This window comes from Sesamum indicum, linkage group LG9 (genome assembly GCF_000512975.1).
Source record: "Sesamum indicum cultivar Zhongzhi No. 13 linkage group LG9, S_indicum_v1.0, whole genome shotgun sequence".
Lineage (NCBI taxonomy): Eukaryota > Viridiplantae > Streptophyta > Magnoliopsida > Lamiales > Pedaliaceae > Sesamum > Sesamum indicum.
This window is the reverse complement of record NC_026153.1, coordinates 8,008,981-8,025,317: the sequence shown is the minus strand read 5'-3', so window position 1 is coordinate 8,025,317 and position 16,337 is coordinate 8,008,981. Positions and strand designations below refer to the sequence as shown.

Sequence of the window (16,337 nt, the reverse complement as noted above, 5' to 3'; positions counted from 1 at the left end):
AGCAAGCAAAGGTTAGATGGAAAATAAACAAAATGATAGGGACTTGCTAGTAAAAACACGATAAAAAACATCATGACCAACTATAATGAATTCTTGGCATATTTGAAGTGGCTGCAGTCTGGCTTGTACATTAAACAATTGCTTCCAATACCAACAAAACTCGTGATTTGATGGAACATAACCACAATTGCATGACTAATAACTCCCAACCACCATTTTCACATCAAATAAATGTATATCATCATGTTCTACAATAAATTGATGTGAAGAAAGATTACATTAATTTATTGTAAATTACAACTACTATTATTCAATTATTTATATTATCAACATAAAATAATTATGTTTATCTTTCAACACATATGAAATTCCGAATTGAGATGTAACACAAGTTTTATATATTGTATTATTTATTTTTATGCGTACAGTTAAAAACATACAACGAAAAAAAATTATTATATATAGTGATTTTACTGGATTGCCTACGTAATTCTTACAAGAATTTCATGTTCATGTTCGTTTTCATATTCTTGTTTTTCTTTCTCCTAAATTGTTTAGTTGCAAATAAAGGTTAGGGAAATTGGGAACTTATCAAATTAATTTACGAATGATAGTTATTCCAAGAAACAAGACATACTCTCTAACTTCCCGTAGAATTTCTTGTCATAGTATCTTGATCATATTAATTATATATAGTATCTCTTATCTTGATTATGTGTGAATTTGTATGGGAAGGAGCAATCCACATTTCGAACTTTAGAACATCAATGAAAGAAAATTGTTATACCTTAAATGAAGTAAAAAAAAAAAAAAAAAATTGTACTCAGCGCAAGAAAAGGAAATTATAAGAGTCATTTTGATTATTTTATAATTTTTCATATTTAATGATTTTGGTCAACCCTTATAATTAATTTCAGTCAAATAAAAAATACATATATCTATATTCTTAATTTTTACACCTATATATCTAATATTTGGAAATAATTCATCCAAATATATTCTCAGTTCTCGCATAAAAACTAATGAAGCATTTTTACACAAATAAAATTGTTAGAAATTGAAAATGAAAATGAAAACACAACCAAACTGGCTCAATTTTTAGAATACAAGGAGATAATTTGGTATTTTTTATTTTATAGGGGCATTGCACATTATCCATATCACATAGAGGTAACTTGCATTTTTTCCGTGGAATATTTCCTTAGTCGAAAGGAGCAAAAAATTATAATTTCATAGTTCAGGGGCAAAAGTGACTTTTGCAATAGTTCTTGACTATCAATTAACAATGTGAATCTCAGAAAAAGAACATTGATCAACTTTTTATTATATTCTTCTATAATTCTCTACTGTGGAAATGACCATTTCATCCTTAACGTCACCAGGCTTTGATTTTGGAAAGAAGAAAGAACCCGCAATCGCGCGTCTCCGTCACCGATACAACTTTCGAGCTTTGGAATTATCTGAGAAATCGCCAATTTTGTAAGAGAGAAAAATGAACGGTTCCTCAAAAGCCCTTCAGCTGCATCAATTTCCTTCCTCACCTCTGCTCTTCACGCGCTCTAATTTCTCCGACGGTACGCAGATCTTTGCCCTAAAAGAATTTCTGATTCATTGTAAGAGTCATTTGGGGTTCTTGATTTGTTTGCTTTTTCGTGATTCTTTTCTTCATCTCCGGTTAATACTGCGATTTTGCTGCAACCCTTTTGATTCTTGGTAGGTATACGCTTTGTGCCCAGAAGGGTTGCTCTGAGACTGAGTTGTAGTTACAACTGCGAGCTGAAAAGGGCGAGCGAGCTCGACGGCGTTGCGGCTGAGGCTGTGCAGGGAATGGGCTTTGAGGGGCGGCGCCCTGTGTTGATCGCGGCCGTAGCTTGTATGCTGCTGCTGGGCAATCCTCCACAGAGAGCCCTAGCTTCCAATTCTCCGTCGGCGTTCGTGGAGAATGTTATCTACTCTAATAAGATCGCCATCTTCTCCAAATCGTACTGCCCGTAAGTCTTGTCACCTATATAATCATACTGTAATATCCTCAATCTGAGTGATGAATGAATATTTGATCAAGAGATTTTGGTCAAAGTACAAATTTTGAGCTTTTCTTCATTTTCATTTTTTTGTTTTAAACAGCTTTCTTGTTCTAAAATTACATTGGAATTCTGTAATTAGCATGTGGTTTTAGTGTTAAATGTTGTAATTGTGGTAGCATATGATTTGCCATGGTGTAGAAACAGAGTAGATTTGGAGTTGACAGGCTCAAACAGGAATATTAAAGGTGAAACTTTTAAGGTTATATTCATTTTCTTTGTTTACTGGTCTTTCTTCTTACTCTTCCTTTTCTCCCCTTTTCAATCAATTTGGTTTTGTAGGATAATGAATTCCTATGTTGGTATTTAAGAACCTGAGCTGTAGAAATTCGGGTAGCCTTAGTTTTGGTTTCAAATGTTTCATATGCTAAAGCTTCGGTCTTTTCCTATTAAATGAAAAGAAATGAACAAGAAACTTTAGGTACTATCCACTACCAACCTCGTTGCGGGAAGACAAATTAAACCATAATACTGATTGAATTATCAGTTACAGTATAATAGGATATACAATACCAGAGTTTGCTGGAACATAGATTAGAGAGTTCAATATGTATGGTGAAATGTAAGAATGCAGTGAGGAGATGCTTGAGAAAGAAAGAAAGAAAGAAAGATGATTTTCGTCTTAAGATTATCTAGCAATGGGATAAAAGAGAGAGAGCACGGAAGGGTTCTCCTGCTTTGAATCCAGATTTTGTACTTTTTTGCTTGGAGCATGCGTTGATATAGTCGAATGGATGACATTTTAAAGTGGGTAACGTGATAAATTGTTCCTAGTCAAACAGATCATATTCTGAATGAATCCGATCAATACATTCCATGCAGGTTTACATTTGAGTAGCTCTTGAATTCTTAGTTAAGTGAATTGTACAATCTTTCGATTTGAAACTGTTTGTTTGTTCTGAACAGTCTCTAAGCTTCATGCCTGTGCTTTTTTGTGAGTTAGATATTCCTTGCATGCCAAGCGCATATTCAGTGAACTCGAGGAGCAGCCCTTTGTAGTGGAGCTTGATCTTCGAGGTAGTTATTTGGGAGGTTCATCTTGTCATCTATTACCCATTAGTCTAAGATGTTTACAGTAGTGATTCATGCTTGTTTTGTTTGCGACAGTTTAGTACTCTTGGTGACTGAGAGTTTTGCTAATCTTCATATATTATATGCAGATGATGGATATAAAATTCAGGACGTTCTTCTGGACCTGTTCGGCAGACGAACTGTCCCACAAGTATTTGTGAATGGCAAGCACATTGGTGGCTGTGATGGTAGGTCACTTTTTATGTCCAAAGTGTTGTTTCCCATGTTATCCTTTTCTTTTTTTCTTTTTTGTCTGTGCGTGTCTCTCTGTCTGTTCTTTACCTCAATTACTTGACACTGTTTCTCATTTTTGTCTTTACTCTTCATCATTCAGATCTACAAGCTGCAGTCAGAAGCGGCCACCTGCAAAACCTTCTGAACAAAGCTTGATTCAATCGGCAAACTAAGTGAGAATCGCCACTAACCTCACAAAATCTAACTCCTTAAGTGGAGCTTGAAAGTTGATCCTTGATAGGAATCTGAATCAGAATTTACAGGTAGGCTCTGTCTTGACTGTTCTAACCACGCCGTCCATGAGACTATACTTTGTTGATCAACATGGTACATGGAGTTTGAGATATAACTTTTGGACTTTAACTGAATTTGTAGATGGGATTTGTTGCACAGTGTGGTTTGTGATAGTTATCGTGGCGAGTCACATTTCTACTTTCGCTTTTTATGATTGTCCACTTTTACATCATCTCCTCTTCTGTTTCTTGCTTGAATTCCCAGCATGAGCGCAGCTGTTTGATGTTTTGGAACTTGAACTTTATTCGTTCTGAGTTTTGTGAAGACCATTAGCATTATCAGGCCTATTCAGCTCGGCCAGTTTGATGGCATCATCAGGAAGTTTACATAGGATGTGTTATGTAACTGTCTGATCTTTATTAATTCAAAGCATTCGAGACATGATGCAGGTTTCTGGCAATTCAAATTGTATGCATCCAACGGCTCTCATTGGGTGACATGAAATTTTCTATACGACATAGTCGAAGGTTGAGTTGCATGCAAATCTTTCCGCAATCTCAACCTGTTGAAAAGTACCTGATAAGTTGAGGATCATGGTTTCTTTCCAGGCGATCTTTTATTACAATTTGATGTCATATATGGATGTTATACTGATGTGTGATTGACACGTGTTCTTTTTGAGAATTGAATTAATAATTAAGTTAAACTATAATTTCCAAGTAGACATGCATACTGAACATGTATAGTTGTGACACCTCATCATTCCGTAATATTAAAGTGGAATAGAAGATTTTTCACAGCGTTCTCTTTTAGCAGCATCGAGCGTTGGTCGGTTTTCGAGCGATCATATTATACGCGCAACAGTAAGTGATCATACAATTGCACACTAAGAGCTTGTTTGGATAGCTTGAAAAGTAAAGAAAATCTTACCCAAATTGGTCTGGTTGAGTTAAGTGAAGGGTAACATATACTTTGTCTCTCTGAATTATTCGTAATGTAGTATTTATTATTTTAAATTGATAAATGCAACACTTTACTTCTTTGGTGGGATAAAATGCCTCTTATGTTTTGAACAACTATATATTTTCAATATATTTAAGTATTTTTCACATTAAATCATGATGAGATTATATTTAAATTAATTTTTTTAATAATTGAAGAATTTATGATAAAAATGGAGTATAAATTAATATATATATATAGTAGATACATAGGTTTAAAGGCAATTTTTGTCCCCTAACTTCAGGCTATTCTCGTATTAGTCCCTAAGTTATTAGGGTTTTATTTTGGTCCCGTAAAACTGAAAAAATTTCAATTTTGGCACAAATTTGGTCGGAAAGTTGAGTCACTCGTCGGAAAAAGTACATGCCAGGTATGCGACTTTTGAAATTGGGGCTTGCATTGTGATTGACTGAAAAAGATGATGTGGTGAAGACATGACCTGAAATTAGGGGACTAAAACGAGAATGGCCTGAAGTTAGGGGACGAAAATTGCCTTTAAGCCTTTTATTTTCAGCCAATCACAATGCAAGTCCCAATTTAAATAGTCACATGCCTAGCATGTGATTTTTCCGGCGAGTGACTCAACTATTTGACCAAATTTGTACCAAAATTGAGATTTTTTCAGTTTTATGAGACCAAAATGGAACCCTAGTAACTTAGAGAATTATAACGAGAATGACCAAAAGTTAGGGGACGCAAATTGTCTTTAATCCTAGATACATAATAAATATAATATAACCAACAACTTATATATGCTTAATTAAAGTTAAAACATTTTTATAAAAAAAATCAATGAATATATTTTATCATATTTCTAAAAGAAAATATGTTAAAAAATTTATTTTTAATTATTCATTTTTATTTAAAGGAATAAATAGTTAGTAGGTTCATTTTATCACCAAAATAATAAAATCTTTTCATGAAATTTTTTTGTGTATTTATTGTACTCATTTATTAGGTAACTCTGAGTTTGTAAAAAATAAAATAAAATTCAAACTATTTTATTCACTAGTTATATTTTATATTATTATAAATAAGAGATGTTTTTTAAATTAAGAAACTTTTAATTAAACTTAAAATGTAAAATTAGTAAAAAAGAAAAAAGAAATTCTTTGAACTATATATATAATATAAGGACAATATTGTCTAAAAATCAAACTATAAGGGCGAGTGTTACATTTGTTAGTTTAGAGCGGTAATTGTTACACGACGATCAGGGGGACAAAGTATATTTTACCTTAAATTAATTACAGAGCAAGTTAATAAACTTGTCATGTGATTAGTTATTTTTATATTAATTATACCGTAAATATCTCATTTGTCATGTAATTGATTTAGTTCCATCAAATTAAATTTGGAATTAAAATTTCTTAAAAGTAAATGTATAAAAAAATGAAAGTCAATCTGGAAGAATAATACAGGGAATGTAAACATGATGGATATGAATTCTCTTTGAAACCCAATTTTATTTGCATAAGACATTAAGTGGAAAAGTGGAAATATAAGGTTTAATTGACAAAATTTTATTTATTTATTATATTATCTACAGATACAATTTTCTTTTAATTATACTTTTTTTTGGCTATTTTATTTTCTCGCTTACCTATTCTATTTCTCTAAGTAAAAAATATTTTATTTATTTGGGAAAAGTATTATTTTAGTCCGCTAAATATATCTTGTTTTAATTTTAGTCCGATAATTATGTCCATTTTTGTGTAAGTCTAGTAATTTATAAAATTGCTTACTTTTAGTCCTTTGGCAGATTTTCGAACAATTTTACCCCTATGAGTACATATGGACTAAAACTACCTTTCAAAAGTTGCATAGGGATAAAATTGTCCGAAAATCTGCCAGAGGACTAAAAGTAAGCAATTTCGTAAGTTACTGGACCTAAACAAAAATGGATATATTTATTGGACTAAAATTAAAATTAAGCATATTTAGCGGACTAAAATAATACTTTTCCCTATGTATTTTACTAGAAGAATTTTATTTTATCAATCAAGAAGAATAACAAGTATTTGAATTTATCTTTCTTTTCGAATCATACCAACCAAACAACTAGAAATAAATTTAGGGGATGGTAATAGATTTGGATTGGATCTGAATCGGACTAGACCGGACCTACATCTATTGGGTTGAATTTTGAAACTTAAACGGATCTCGGAGCGCATTCGCATTTTAGTGGTTTTAGATCCGAACCCGCCTTGATTATTTTATAAATTTTTGGTTGTATATTTTATATATACTTATATAAAATATATATACATATATAAAAAAATATTTATAATTTATTTATACTTAAATATCATACATAAACTCAATGTTTTCATAAATTAAAATAATGATATAAATAGTTCATAAAAATTTCAATATTTATATAAGTAACACATATTATAAAATTTTGAAATTTCAATTCCTCAAACATGCGCATATAAATTTATAAAACATTAACTTTTCAATAATATTATCACAATGTATCAGGTCGATTTTGATGGGTCTCGAGTCCAGATCCAAAATTTTATTAGCGGGACGAGTTTGAGTTTTGGCAAACCTCTTCCAAACTTGCCCCGTTGCCACCCCTAAACAAATCTGAACCACTCTTCCTCTTTCACTTTTCCGTTGGATCCAAACGGAGCCTAAGGGAAGGACAATAATCTACTCTAAATTGCTTAGGTAGGTATGTTAATGAGCCTAATTTGCTGGTACTCAGCTGTCGGGTTAATGTATATATATGTCCAAATCTGAGACATAGCGACACTTAACTAACTCACACCACAATCTCCGAGAGTGAAAGAAACATGACATAGAGATAGAGGTATAGGAGAAAGAGGGGGGGCCATACACTAATGGGATTTATGTGAAAATTTGACAACGTTATATGACCAAGATTTATTCTCTTAATTTTATATTTAGGTAAATTACAGCTACTTTCGATCAAATTTTGACACTATAGCTACAAAATGTTTTCATTCTTGATTGAAAAATTACAAATATTTTATTACTTTTAATGTTTGCCTAATAATAAGTCCATTCTATTAGTTTTCTACCATTTATTTTTTATAGTGAACCAACCCAAATACAATTGTAACTAAGATCTAGCGTCATAATTACAAATACATTCTCGTTGTTGATAAAAAAATTACAAATACTCCACTGATTTTAAAACTCGTCTAACATAGAGTCCGTTCTATTAGTTTTTTTTAGGTATCCACCATCTAATTTTTGTGGCGAACTACCAAAATGTCTTTTCAGATTATAGCTTATACAGGAGGGTTGTTCTCATAACAACAAGCCAAAGTTTGACACATCAACTACACAGAATTCTTTGCGGTTTGGAAGGCTTTTAAAAAGTGGCCTTTATTCTTACTTGCTAAAGAATTTACTTTAAAGGTTGATAATACCAATGTTAGAGTTTTCTTAAAAAATAAATTAGAATCAAAGATAGAGAAAACTCATATTATTAGATGGCAAGCTGAATGCCAATATTATTATTTTAATATTATTGTTATAAAATCTCATTAAAATGTTCTTGCAGATTTCCTGACGAAATAGAGGCATCAGAAGCAAACTCAATCATGCTGAGACTCAGACACCTGCGGAAAAACCTCGAGGAGCTTGACAGGATGTTCGGGCAGCTAGCGGTGAATGCCCAAGTTGCCGGAAATCCAAATAGCTGATCTAGATACAGTCCAGGTCGCAAGAAGGAGTTCCTTATTAGCATCCACATTGCTATGGAACGACTTAAGAGAACCAATTCGGAAGGCATCATCTTCAGGGATGACTCACAAATTGAGGGAGCATGACCCTAAACATGCCTTTAGAGTACAGGGCTCTAGACTTGTAGCGTCGGATTCAAGTACCAATTGTACAAGGCCATCACCAGACTCTAGTGAAACGACAACAATTGAGTCGCAGGAAGTGCAAACTCCTGTAGATTCAAGTCAACCCAGCACCTCTGGGGTTAAAGAGAGAGAGATTAGCCTTAGGTCAATGACAGACACATCTAAGGTTAATACTAACGAATTGATATCTTCTTCTGCTTGGCAAGAATATCAGCGCATGTGGAAAAAATTAATTTCCTGCAAAGGGGTGAACCTAGGCAAGACCATTATCGAAACATTCGGAAAATATAATAGGATCTGGATGTTAGAAGGGTCGAAACTAGAAGATGTCCGAGAGTGGTATGATCTTAGAGCTTTTGTTTCAGTTCATATTATGTCACCAAGTTTTCCGAAAATTTCAAAACTTTCGGAATAGATTAGTGTGGCGGTCTTTGATTCATGGCAAACAACCCCCACCTAAAAAGAGGCGATGTTCTAGAGATAAAATTCGTATCAGTTGCTCCAGAAACAACAGGAAAAGGGTCTCATCCAACATTTCATTTCATGAAGTTGCAGAGGCCAGATATGGTGGCTTTCAATAAAATTAAAGCTGCCTCAGGAGAAGCTCCACTGGTATCAGCCATCAGTGAAGGTAGTATCTCTCCCAAAAGAGCTTGGGGATTATGGGTCTGTCTCATGGAGATGGACAAAGCCAAGTATCCATTCAAGATTTTCACAAACAAAGTGAATGCATCGTTCCTGTTAAATTCCATGACAGGAAAAAGCAGTGAATTCGCAGAAAACTTATTTGAAAAGAAGCAGATGTTAATTTGAGAAAATAAGCTGTCGGCGACCGAAGCAACAAGGATGAAGACGTGCAACATGTTGCATGTTGGGCAATGGCATAACCATTTATGCCCTTGTGAAAAACAAGAGAAGCCCCTGTTCGGGACAAAAATTCGGGTCACACAAAATAAATCCGAACTAGACCAGGACAAGGGAAAAAGAAAAATTTTTATAAAAAGAAGTAAAAATTAGAAAAGGTAAAAAAGCAAGGATACGACTATCGGCAGAAAACGACAAGGGCCAACAGTCAGCAAAACAAGAAAGTCAGCTGGAAATCACATGACCGACAAGCCATTATGACCAACAGCTAGAAAGGACGAGGCAATGACGAACGCAGTGACGTCATTCGAAAGAGACAAGATGATGACGAATGCAATAACGTCATCAAAAAAAAAAAGTTTGGAGTCCGAATTTGAAGTCCGTGGACGCCTATAAATAAAGATGCAATGAAGCAGAAGGGAATCATCAGAAAACTTCTCCTACTCTTCAAAGCATTAGAATTCTGAGTCTTTTGTAGTATTTTATTTCTTCAATTTATGGGGGTTTCCCCAACAAGTCAAGCCCTCTATCATATGAGAGGCTAAATAGTTGTCTCCTTCAATGGAGGAATAATATCTATGTAAAATTTTCTATATTTTTTCAATAAAAGTAAAGCTTTTGTTCAACTTGTTCGTCTAAAATTCTATTAAGTCCCTAAATTGGAGTCCCTTTCATGCCCTAAGGTAGGAAACGAAATAGAACTGTGCTGTTTTGTTACTGAATGAGCCAAGTGCCCGCGAATCATCTGTTGCGGTAGTGTGGTTGGAGGAAATCCGTAAAATCGAGGACTTGGTGAACCAAAAAACAGAGCGGTCAAAGTAAGGTACAAATTTATGGGGTCTTAGTGTATTTCGGAAGCATATTGGGCCATTTTTAGACTATTAAAATGGACTATTAGGCTTTGTTACTAAAGAAAGGCAAAATGATCATAAAATTGATTGAAAGACTGAATCTAAGCAAAATGGAAAGATATAGGACTAAAACTAAAATTGTCAAATTTAAAGGACCAAAACGATTTTAGGACATAAATAGAGGATTATTCGAATTTTTTTCCCTTTTCTTGTTATTCGACTAATTAATTAATTATAATACACAATGGTTCATGTGTATCTTATCAAGAAAATAGGTAGACTTGTATAAGTTTAGGAAAATTGATCAATCTCACCATAAAAAAAAATACTTTTAACTATGATTAGGAATTCATAGCAGAAGCCCAATATTCATAATATAAATGTTTTCGTTACGAATTCGCTATGAATTTAGGTGGTAAAAAATACTAGCATAGCAAAAGGTTCGATACGAATAAAATTCGTAGCAAAAGCTACAAACAAAATGGCTTTTGTTACAATATATATTCGTAAGCAAAAAAGAGCAAAAATCACTACTTTTTGCTACGACTATCCATTTGTAGCCATTGCATGGATTGCTTCCCCAAAACAATAAGTTTAAAAGCAAAGTTCAAAATCTCCATATGTTTATCGTCATTAATTTTTTATTTTGGGTGAAATAATTATAAAATTAAATAAAAAAAAATAGGAAGCAACACATCGAGTATGCTTTATACACACCAGATTGAAAAAAAAAATGAACTAATAAATTCAAAGATTTTAAGATACGAAAACTAGAGAACATAAGGGTAAAAAGATTGTAAATAAAATGTAAAAATTTGGAAGCCTAATTAAATAAATATATTAGATTATAGTGAAATTTTTACGAGATTTGACATAATTATAAATACTTTCTCATTATTTAAAAAATTACCGTTACTTTCTCTGATTTTAACGTATGTCCGAAAACTAGCGCATTATTAGTCTCTGCTATGTTTTCTTCTATTTTTATAGTGAACTAACTAAAATATTATTGTATTTAAAATTATATTTTACTAGTTTTAAAAAATTTTATTTTTTTTATAGAGTGGAAGGGCAAAAAGAAAATTTCACCTCATAAGTTTTCTTTACAATATTTTAATCTGCAATTAACACCCTCTATTTTAAATAATGTGATAGTTAGGTCATTTACCTTACAAAATTTAATGGAGACATATATATATAGATATAGATATATAGAGTAATTAGACCAATTTTTTTACCTAAACAAACGGTATTAACTATAAACCGCTCGCGTTTAATTATTTATAGCCTCATAATTAGTTATCGACTAGTTTCAATCGCAATTAAATTAAATATGCCTAACTCGGAACAACTTGTCTTGTACGTATATATATATATATGTTTATATCAACCATTAAAATAATAATTCTTCCCTATGTAATCTTTACATATATATGTAATAATAATTAATTTTCCGTCCTAAAATATTTAAAATGTTAGTATTATATATATTGTGCCGATATATAATTAATGGGTGAATAACAATTTATCTCCCTGTGATATTGAGAATAAGCACATTACTCTCATATAAAAAAAAATATAGCAATTTACCCCTCTGTATTTTTTAAAATGAAGCAATTTACCTCCTTATACAGGGAGGTAGATTGTTTCATTTTAAAAATCATAGAGGGATACATTGTTGTATTTTAAAAAATATAGAGAGGTAAATCGTTATTTTTTTTTTTAATAAGAGGGTAATTTGCTCATTTACAATATAACGAGGAGGTTGCTTGCATTTTTCCCTATAATTAATAGAGTTGCGAACTATAAAAACTTATATGTAATTATATAAAATGAAATGGAAATTTCACGAGCGTATTATGATATTCTATAATTATATTGTTGCTATTTTTCAAAATTAAATAAATGTTTATGTTTCTCAACATGAATGTGTATATGTAGCCTTTGGTCACGAGACCTTTTCTAGCTACCCTTCTCTTTTGGCCCACACTAAGGATTGGTATCATTATTGCAATGTACAGCTTTTTGTGCCTAATTTTGGTCTTGCTAACTTCTGTCTAGGGTAAGACATTAATATGAATTATTTGAGATGTTTTCACTTGAGTTCATGTCCAAAATCAACTTATGTTTTATATATTTTTCTTAAAATTTGATATAATTAAATGTAAATTTTTTATGGTTTAGGAGATTATATATCTGGTACTTTTAACTTTTTATTTTCATCCACTAAATACATCCTTCCATCAGTAAAGTTCAAGAAATTTGCTGACACTGGTAAAAGCGTTGAGTGAAAGTTCATGTTTAATCCAAATTGACTTATTGCAAACTTATTGAGGGTCAAACAAATCTTTTTTCGATCAACTACCCATATAAGGTTGAAGATATACCTTCTTACATTTATTAGGGTAGATGTATAAAGATACCCTAAAGGTGAAGATGTACTTACTCATATGTATTAGCGTGTGAAAATGTGTAAGGGTACTAAGGTAGTTAATTTGGTTCGGAAAGATGTATTTGGCATTCCCATTGACTTCTTATGGACTTATTGCAGGTTAAATAAATTCTTATGACCAAACTACCCCTGTAAAGATAAAGATGTACATCCTTACATACAGTACCGTACAAACATCCACATATAAAGGTACTCCAAGGATAAAGATATACTTCCTCGCGTGCATTAGCATGTGAAAGTGTATAAGTTGTACTAGGGTAGTTTAGTTCAACAAAAATTATTTAACCTACAATAAGTCCATAATAAGTCAATGAGAGTAAATATAAATTTTTATTCAACTTATTTACTGATCGATGTCAATAAATTCTGTGAATTTTACTAATAAATAGATTTATTTTATTGGACGAAAACAAATGCTAAGGATGCTAAGTTTAATTTTTTAAATCACATAGTGTACATATAATTACATAAATTTTCATAAAAGGGTGATGTAATCATCCCTATAAATTATGTGTCTTTTTCCATTAATTCAACAAAGCAGACTTTATATTAATAGAGGGGAATTGAGTGTGTAAAAATTGTGTTTGTGTTCATTAATGTGTAAATATGTGGACTTCTTAGCTAAGTATTCATGTAATTATTCAAAAGCTGTAAAACTACGAATGTAAAAAATTATTCCTCACAAAGAGTGATCAATTTCCTTTTATACGTTAAAAGATCATATCATAGAATTCTACCAGCACGTGAGTATTTATCTCTCTTAATATGAGTTTTTTAAAAATGATCAGTCCCATGAATTATATCATTTTACTATGCAATCTCTCTCTCTCTCTATAACAACCTTAACAATGTATTTTTTTAAGGGAAAAATGCAAGCAACCCCCTTGTGATATTGCAAATGAGCAAATTACCCTCTTATGAAAAAATAAATAGCGATTTACCTCCATGTATTTTTTAAAATACAACAATTTACCCACCTATGATTTTTAAATGAACATTTTACCTCCCTGTATAAGGAGGTAAATTGCTTCATTTTAAAAAGTACAAGGCGATAAATTCCTATATTTTTTTATAGAGGAAAAATGTGCTCATTTTCGATATTAAAGGGGAATAAATTGCTATCGCCCTTTTTTTTTTTTAAAGTTGTTTCTAACAAAAATGATCAATTTCACATTTTGAATGAGAGATGTATGGCAACAATGGTGTCTAGTAGCTATTCATAATTGACAATATGGGATGATCCAATAATGAGTATCTCACCTCAATTGTGCAAAATGTGATTTCTCCTTTTCACAAATTTGATTTTTTTTATTGAAATAATTTTTTATGAATTATAATAAACGTCGCTCAATATTTTAAAACTCACATGGACCGATTAAATAGTCATCCGATCATAAAAAAAAATCCAGTTTAATTTAAAAATCGAACTAACCTCAAAATTATTCTATTTTTTGAAAATTGCTCGAACCACCTGCTTAAGCAGGTATCCGATTGACGTGGTCCCGAATCAAGTGAACCTGTTAGTTCATCATGAACTTTTCTAGAATTTTCAAAAAGTAATACAATTTGAAAATCCATGGCATTTCATATGAAAATTTAGAAAATACCATAAAAAAAAATCCACATTGTAATAATTGTTTGAATCATATAATAATAAATGAACAAACTTGTTAAGATCATAATCTAATTGAATTTTTTTTTTATCTTCTATGATTAATTACCTAAATTGCTAATCAAATCATAATTAGTAGAATAAGATTTAATATTATTTAAGAGTGGGAATGTTAACTATTTAATGGCAGTAAAATTTAGGTATAACTTAATTATAATGGTAAATAGAATTCATTATTTTTGTTATTTACGCAATTCTTATATTTTTACTAATCTAAAAATTTTAATATACTGATTTTACTCTCAATTTTTCGGACACTTTTAATTCCTATAATAACTTAAACAAAAAAAATGATTTATATATTAGTATTTTTTATTACTTCTATATATTAATTTTTGTTATGATATAATTATGAAGATCTTGATTCGGTTATCCAACGACTAAATCAATATCGATCCATTTAATTTTTGGATTCGATCAACGTTCCAAGTTTTAATATTAAATTATAATAACTCTCGATTCAACCTATACATCATAAACAAATTACAATAACTTCATGGGTTATGGGTTCGAGTCGCTTGGAGGGTAGTTGGGGAACTAATCCTCCTTAAATTAGGAAAGACAAAAAATTACAATAACTCACATAAAGTGATACAAAATACCCACACATTCAATAAAATTACTCAAAATCATAACCTCATACTTGTTTATAAGAACTGTATATTTCAACGATATTATTTAGGCAAATTAATAAATGAGGAGGACCACGATGGAATTACCTTCTTTCTTTCAAGATTTTGTATAATTATACGTAGATGCTTTATAGTTTGAAAAAATTATATTTAGTATTCTTGATGTTTGTATTTGTTGAAGAAATTAGTCCCTCCGTCAGTTAAAATCCACTGTATTTGGTGATATTAAAGAAAAGAAATATAAATTTATATTTACCCTCGATTGACTTATTATTAATTTATTGCATGTCAAATAAATTCTTTATGACCAATTATCGTTATACATCTTCACACATTAATACATGTGAGGAGGTATGTCTTATAAATGGTAGTTTAGCCAAGAAAAGAAATTATTAAATTAGTAATAAGTGAGTAATAAGTCAATCGAGATCAAATATCAATTTTCGTTCAGTCTTCTTGGTAATATTAATAGATTTAGTTAATTTTGACTAACGGATGAACCTACTTGTTAGAGGAGTGCAAATTTCAAGGATATTAGATGTAATTTTTTAAGCCACATAAGATTTACATGTAATAACACCAAACCTTAAAAGAAAAGAGAGGAGTATAATTATCCGTTACTTAAAAGTTACAGCCGATGACAATGAGAACAACATATCTGAAAAATAAATAAAAATAAGAAGGGGAGAAATAAATCAAATTACTATGTAAGGCAGATTGTGGGCTTTTTTTTTTTAATTTTTTTTATGAGTAATTAAAATATCGATTCAATTAATACATTAATAAAGTCGTACACGATTTGCAATAGGTAATTTCTTTAACGTACTCCATGTAGTTGCAAAATAGAATTTAAAAATTCCTAAGATCACTAAAAAAAATTATTATTGACTATAATATTAATATTTATTGCTAAAAATCATGACATATAATTATTATTTACCCCAATTAAATAAAATTAATACAAAAAATTAGTTTTTCATTATGCCAACAGCTGTTGCGTTGCGATGATAGTTGATGGAGGAAAGAAATCAAGCTAAATGAGGCAATGGTAATATTCTCGAAAAGGAAGGTTCAAGTCAAACTTACCAAATTGATGTGGAACAACGAATTACTAAAATAACCCCAAGTAATAAATCGTAGCCATGTAATTGGGGGAGAGGGGGGGGGGGTAAGGGTTAAAGTAGTACTTTACACATACCTATCCTAAATAGCATATCTTTGTATTAGTATAAATACTATCTCATTCTTTCATTTGAAGGGAGGAAGAAATGACTTGTACGAATTCTAGTGTGGAGCGTGTTGAATTGCGCCCCGATAATACAAATTTAGTCAATAATATCGCTTTTTGCTGACATCAATGCTTGACTATATGTAATAATTATTTATTATTAATCACGAC

General features: G+C 31.2%; 1 protein-coding gene across 3 annotated transcripts; it reads left to right on the top strand.

Moving 5' to 3' along the window:
- On the top strand, positions 1,351 to 4,332 carry LOC105171090 (glutaredoxin-C3). 3 transcript variants are annotated; one of them, XM_011092107.2, is made up of 5 exons: positions 1,351 to 1,613; positions 1,718 to 1,991; positions 2,223 to 2,269; positions 3,025 to 3,098; positions 3,242 to 3,258. In XM_011092107.2, the coding sequence occupies exons 1-4, from the start codon at positions 1,493 to 1,495 to the stop codon at positions 3,078 to 3,080; spliced, it is 498 nt and encodes a 165-aa protein (XP_011090409.1). In that variant the 5' UTR covers positions 1,351 to 1,492; the 3' UTR covers positions 3,081 to 3,098; positions 3,242 to 3,258. The 3 variants fall into 3 exon arrangements, with proteins under 3 accessions (XP_011090409.1, XP_011090406.1, XP_011090407.1); XM_011092104.2 differs by lacking the exon at positions 2,223 to 2,269 and adding an exon at positions 3,487 to 4,332 and having other exon boundaries at positions 1,364 to 1,613; positions 3,242 to 3,340; XM_011092105.2 differs by lacking the exon at positions 2,223 to 2,269 and adding an exon at positions 3,487 to 4,332 and having other exon boundaries at positions 1,368 to 1,574; positions 3,242 to 3,340.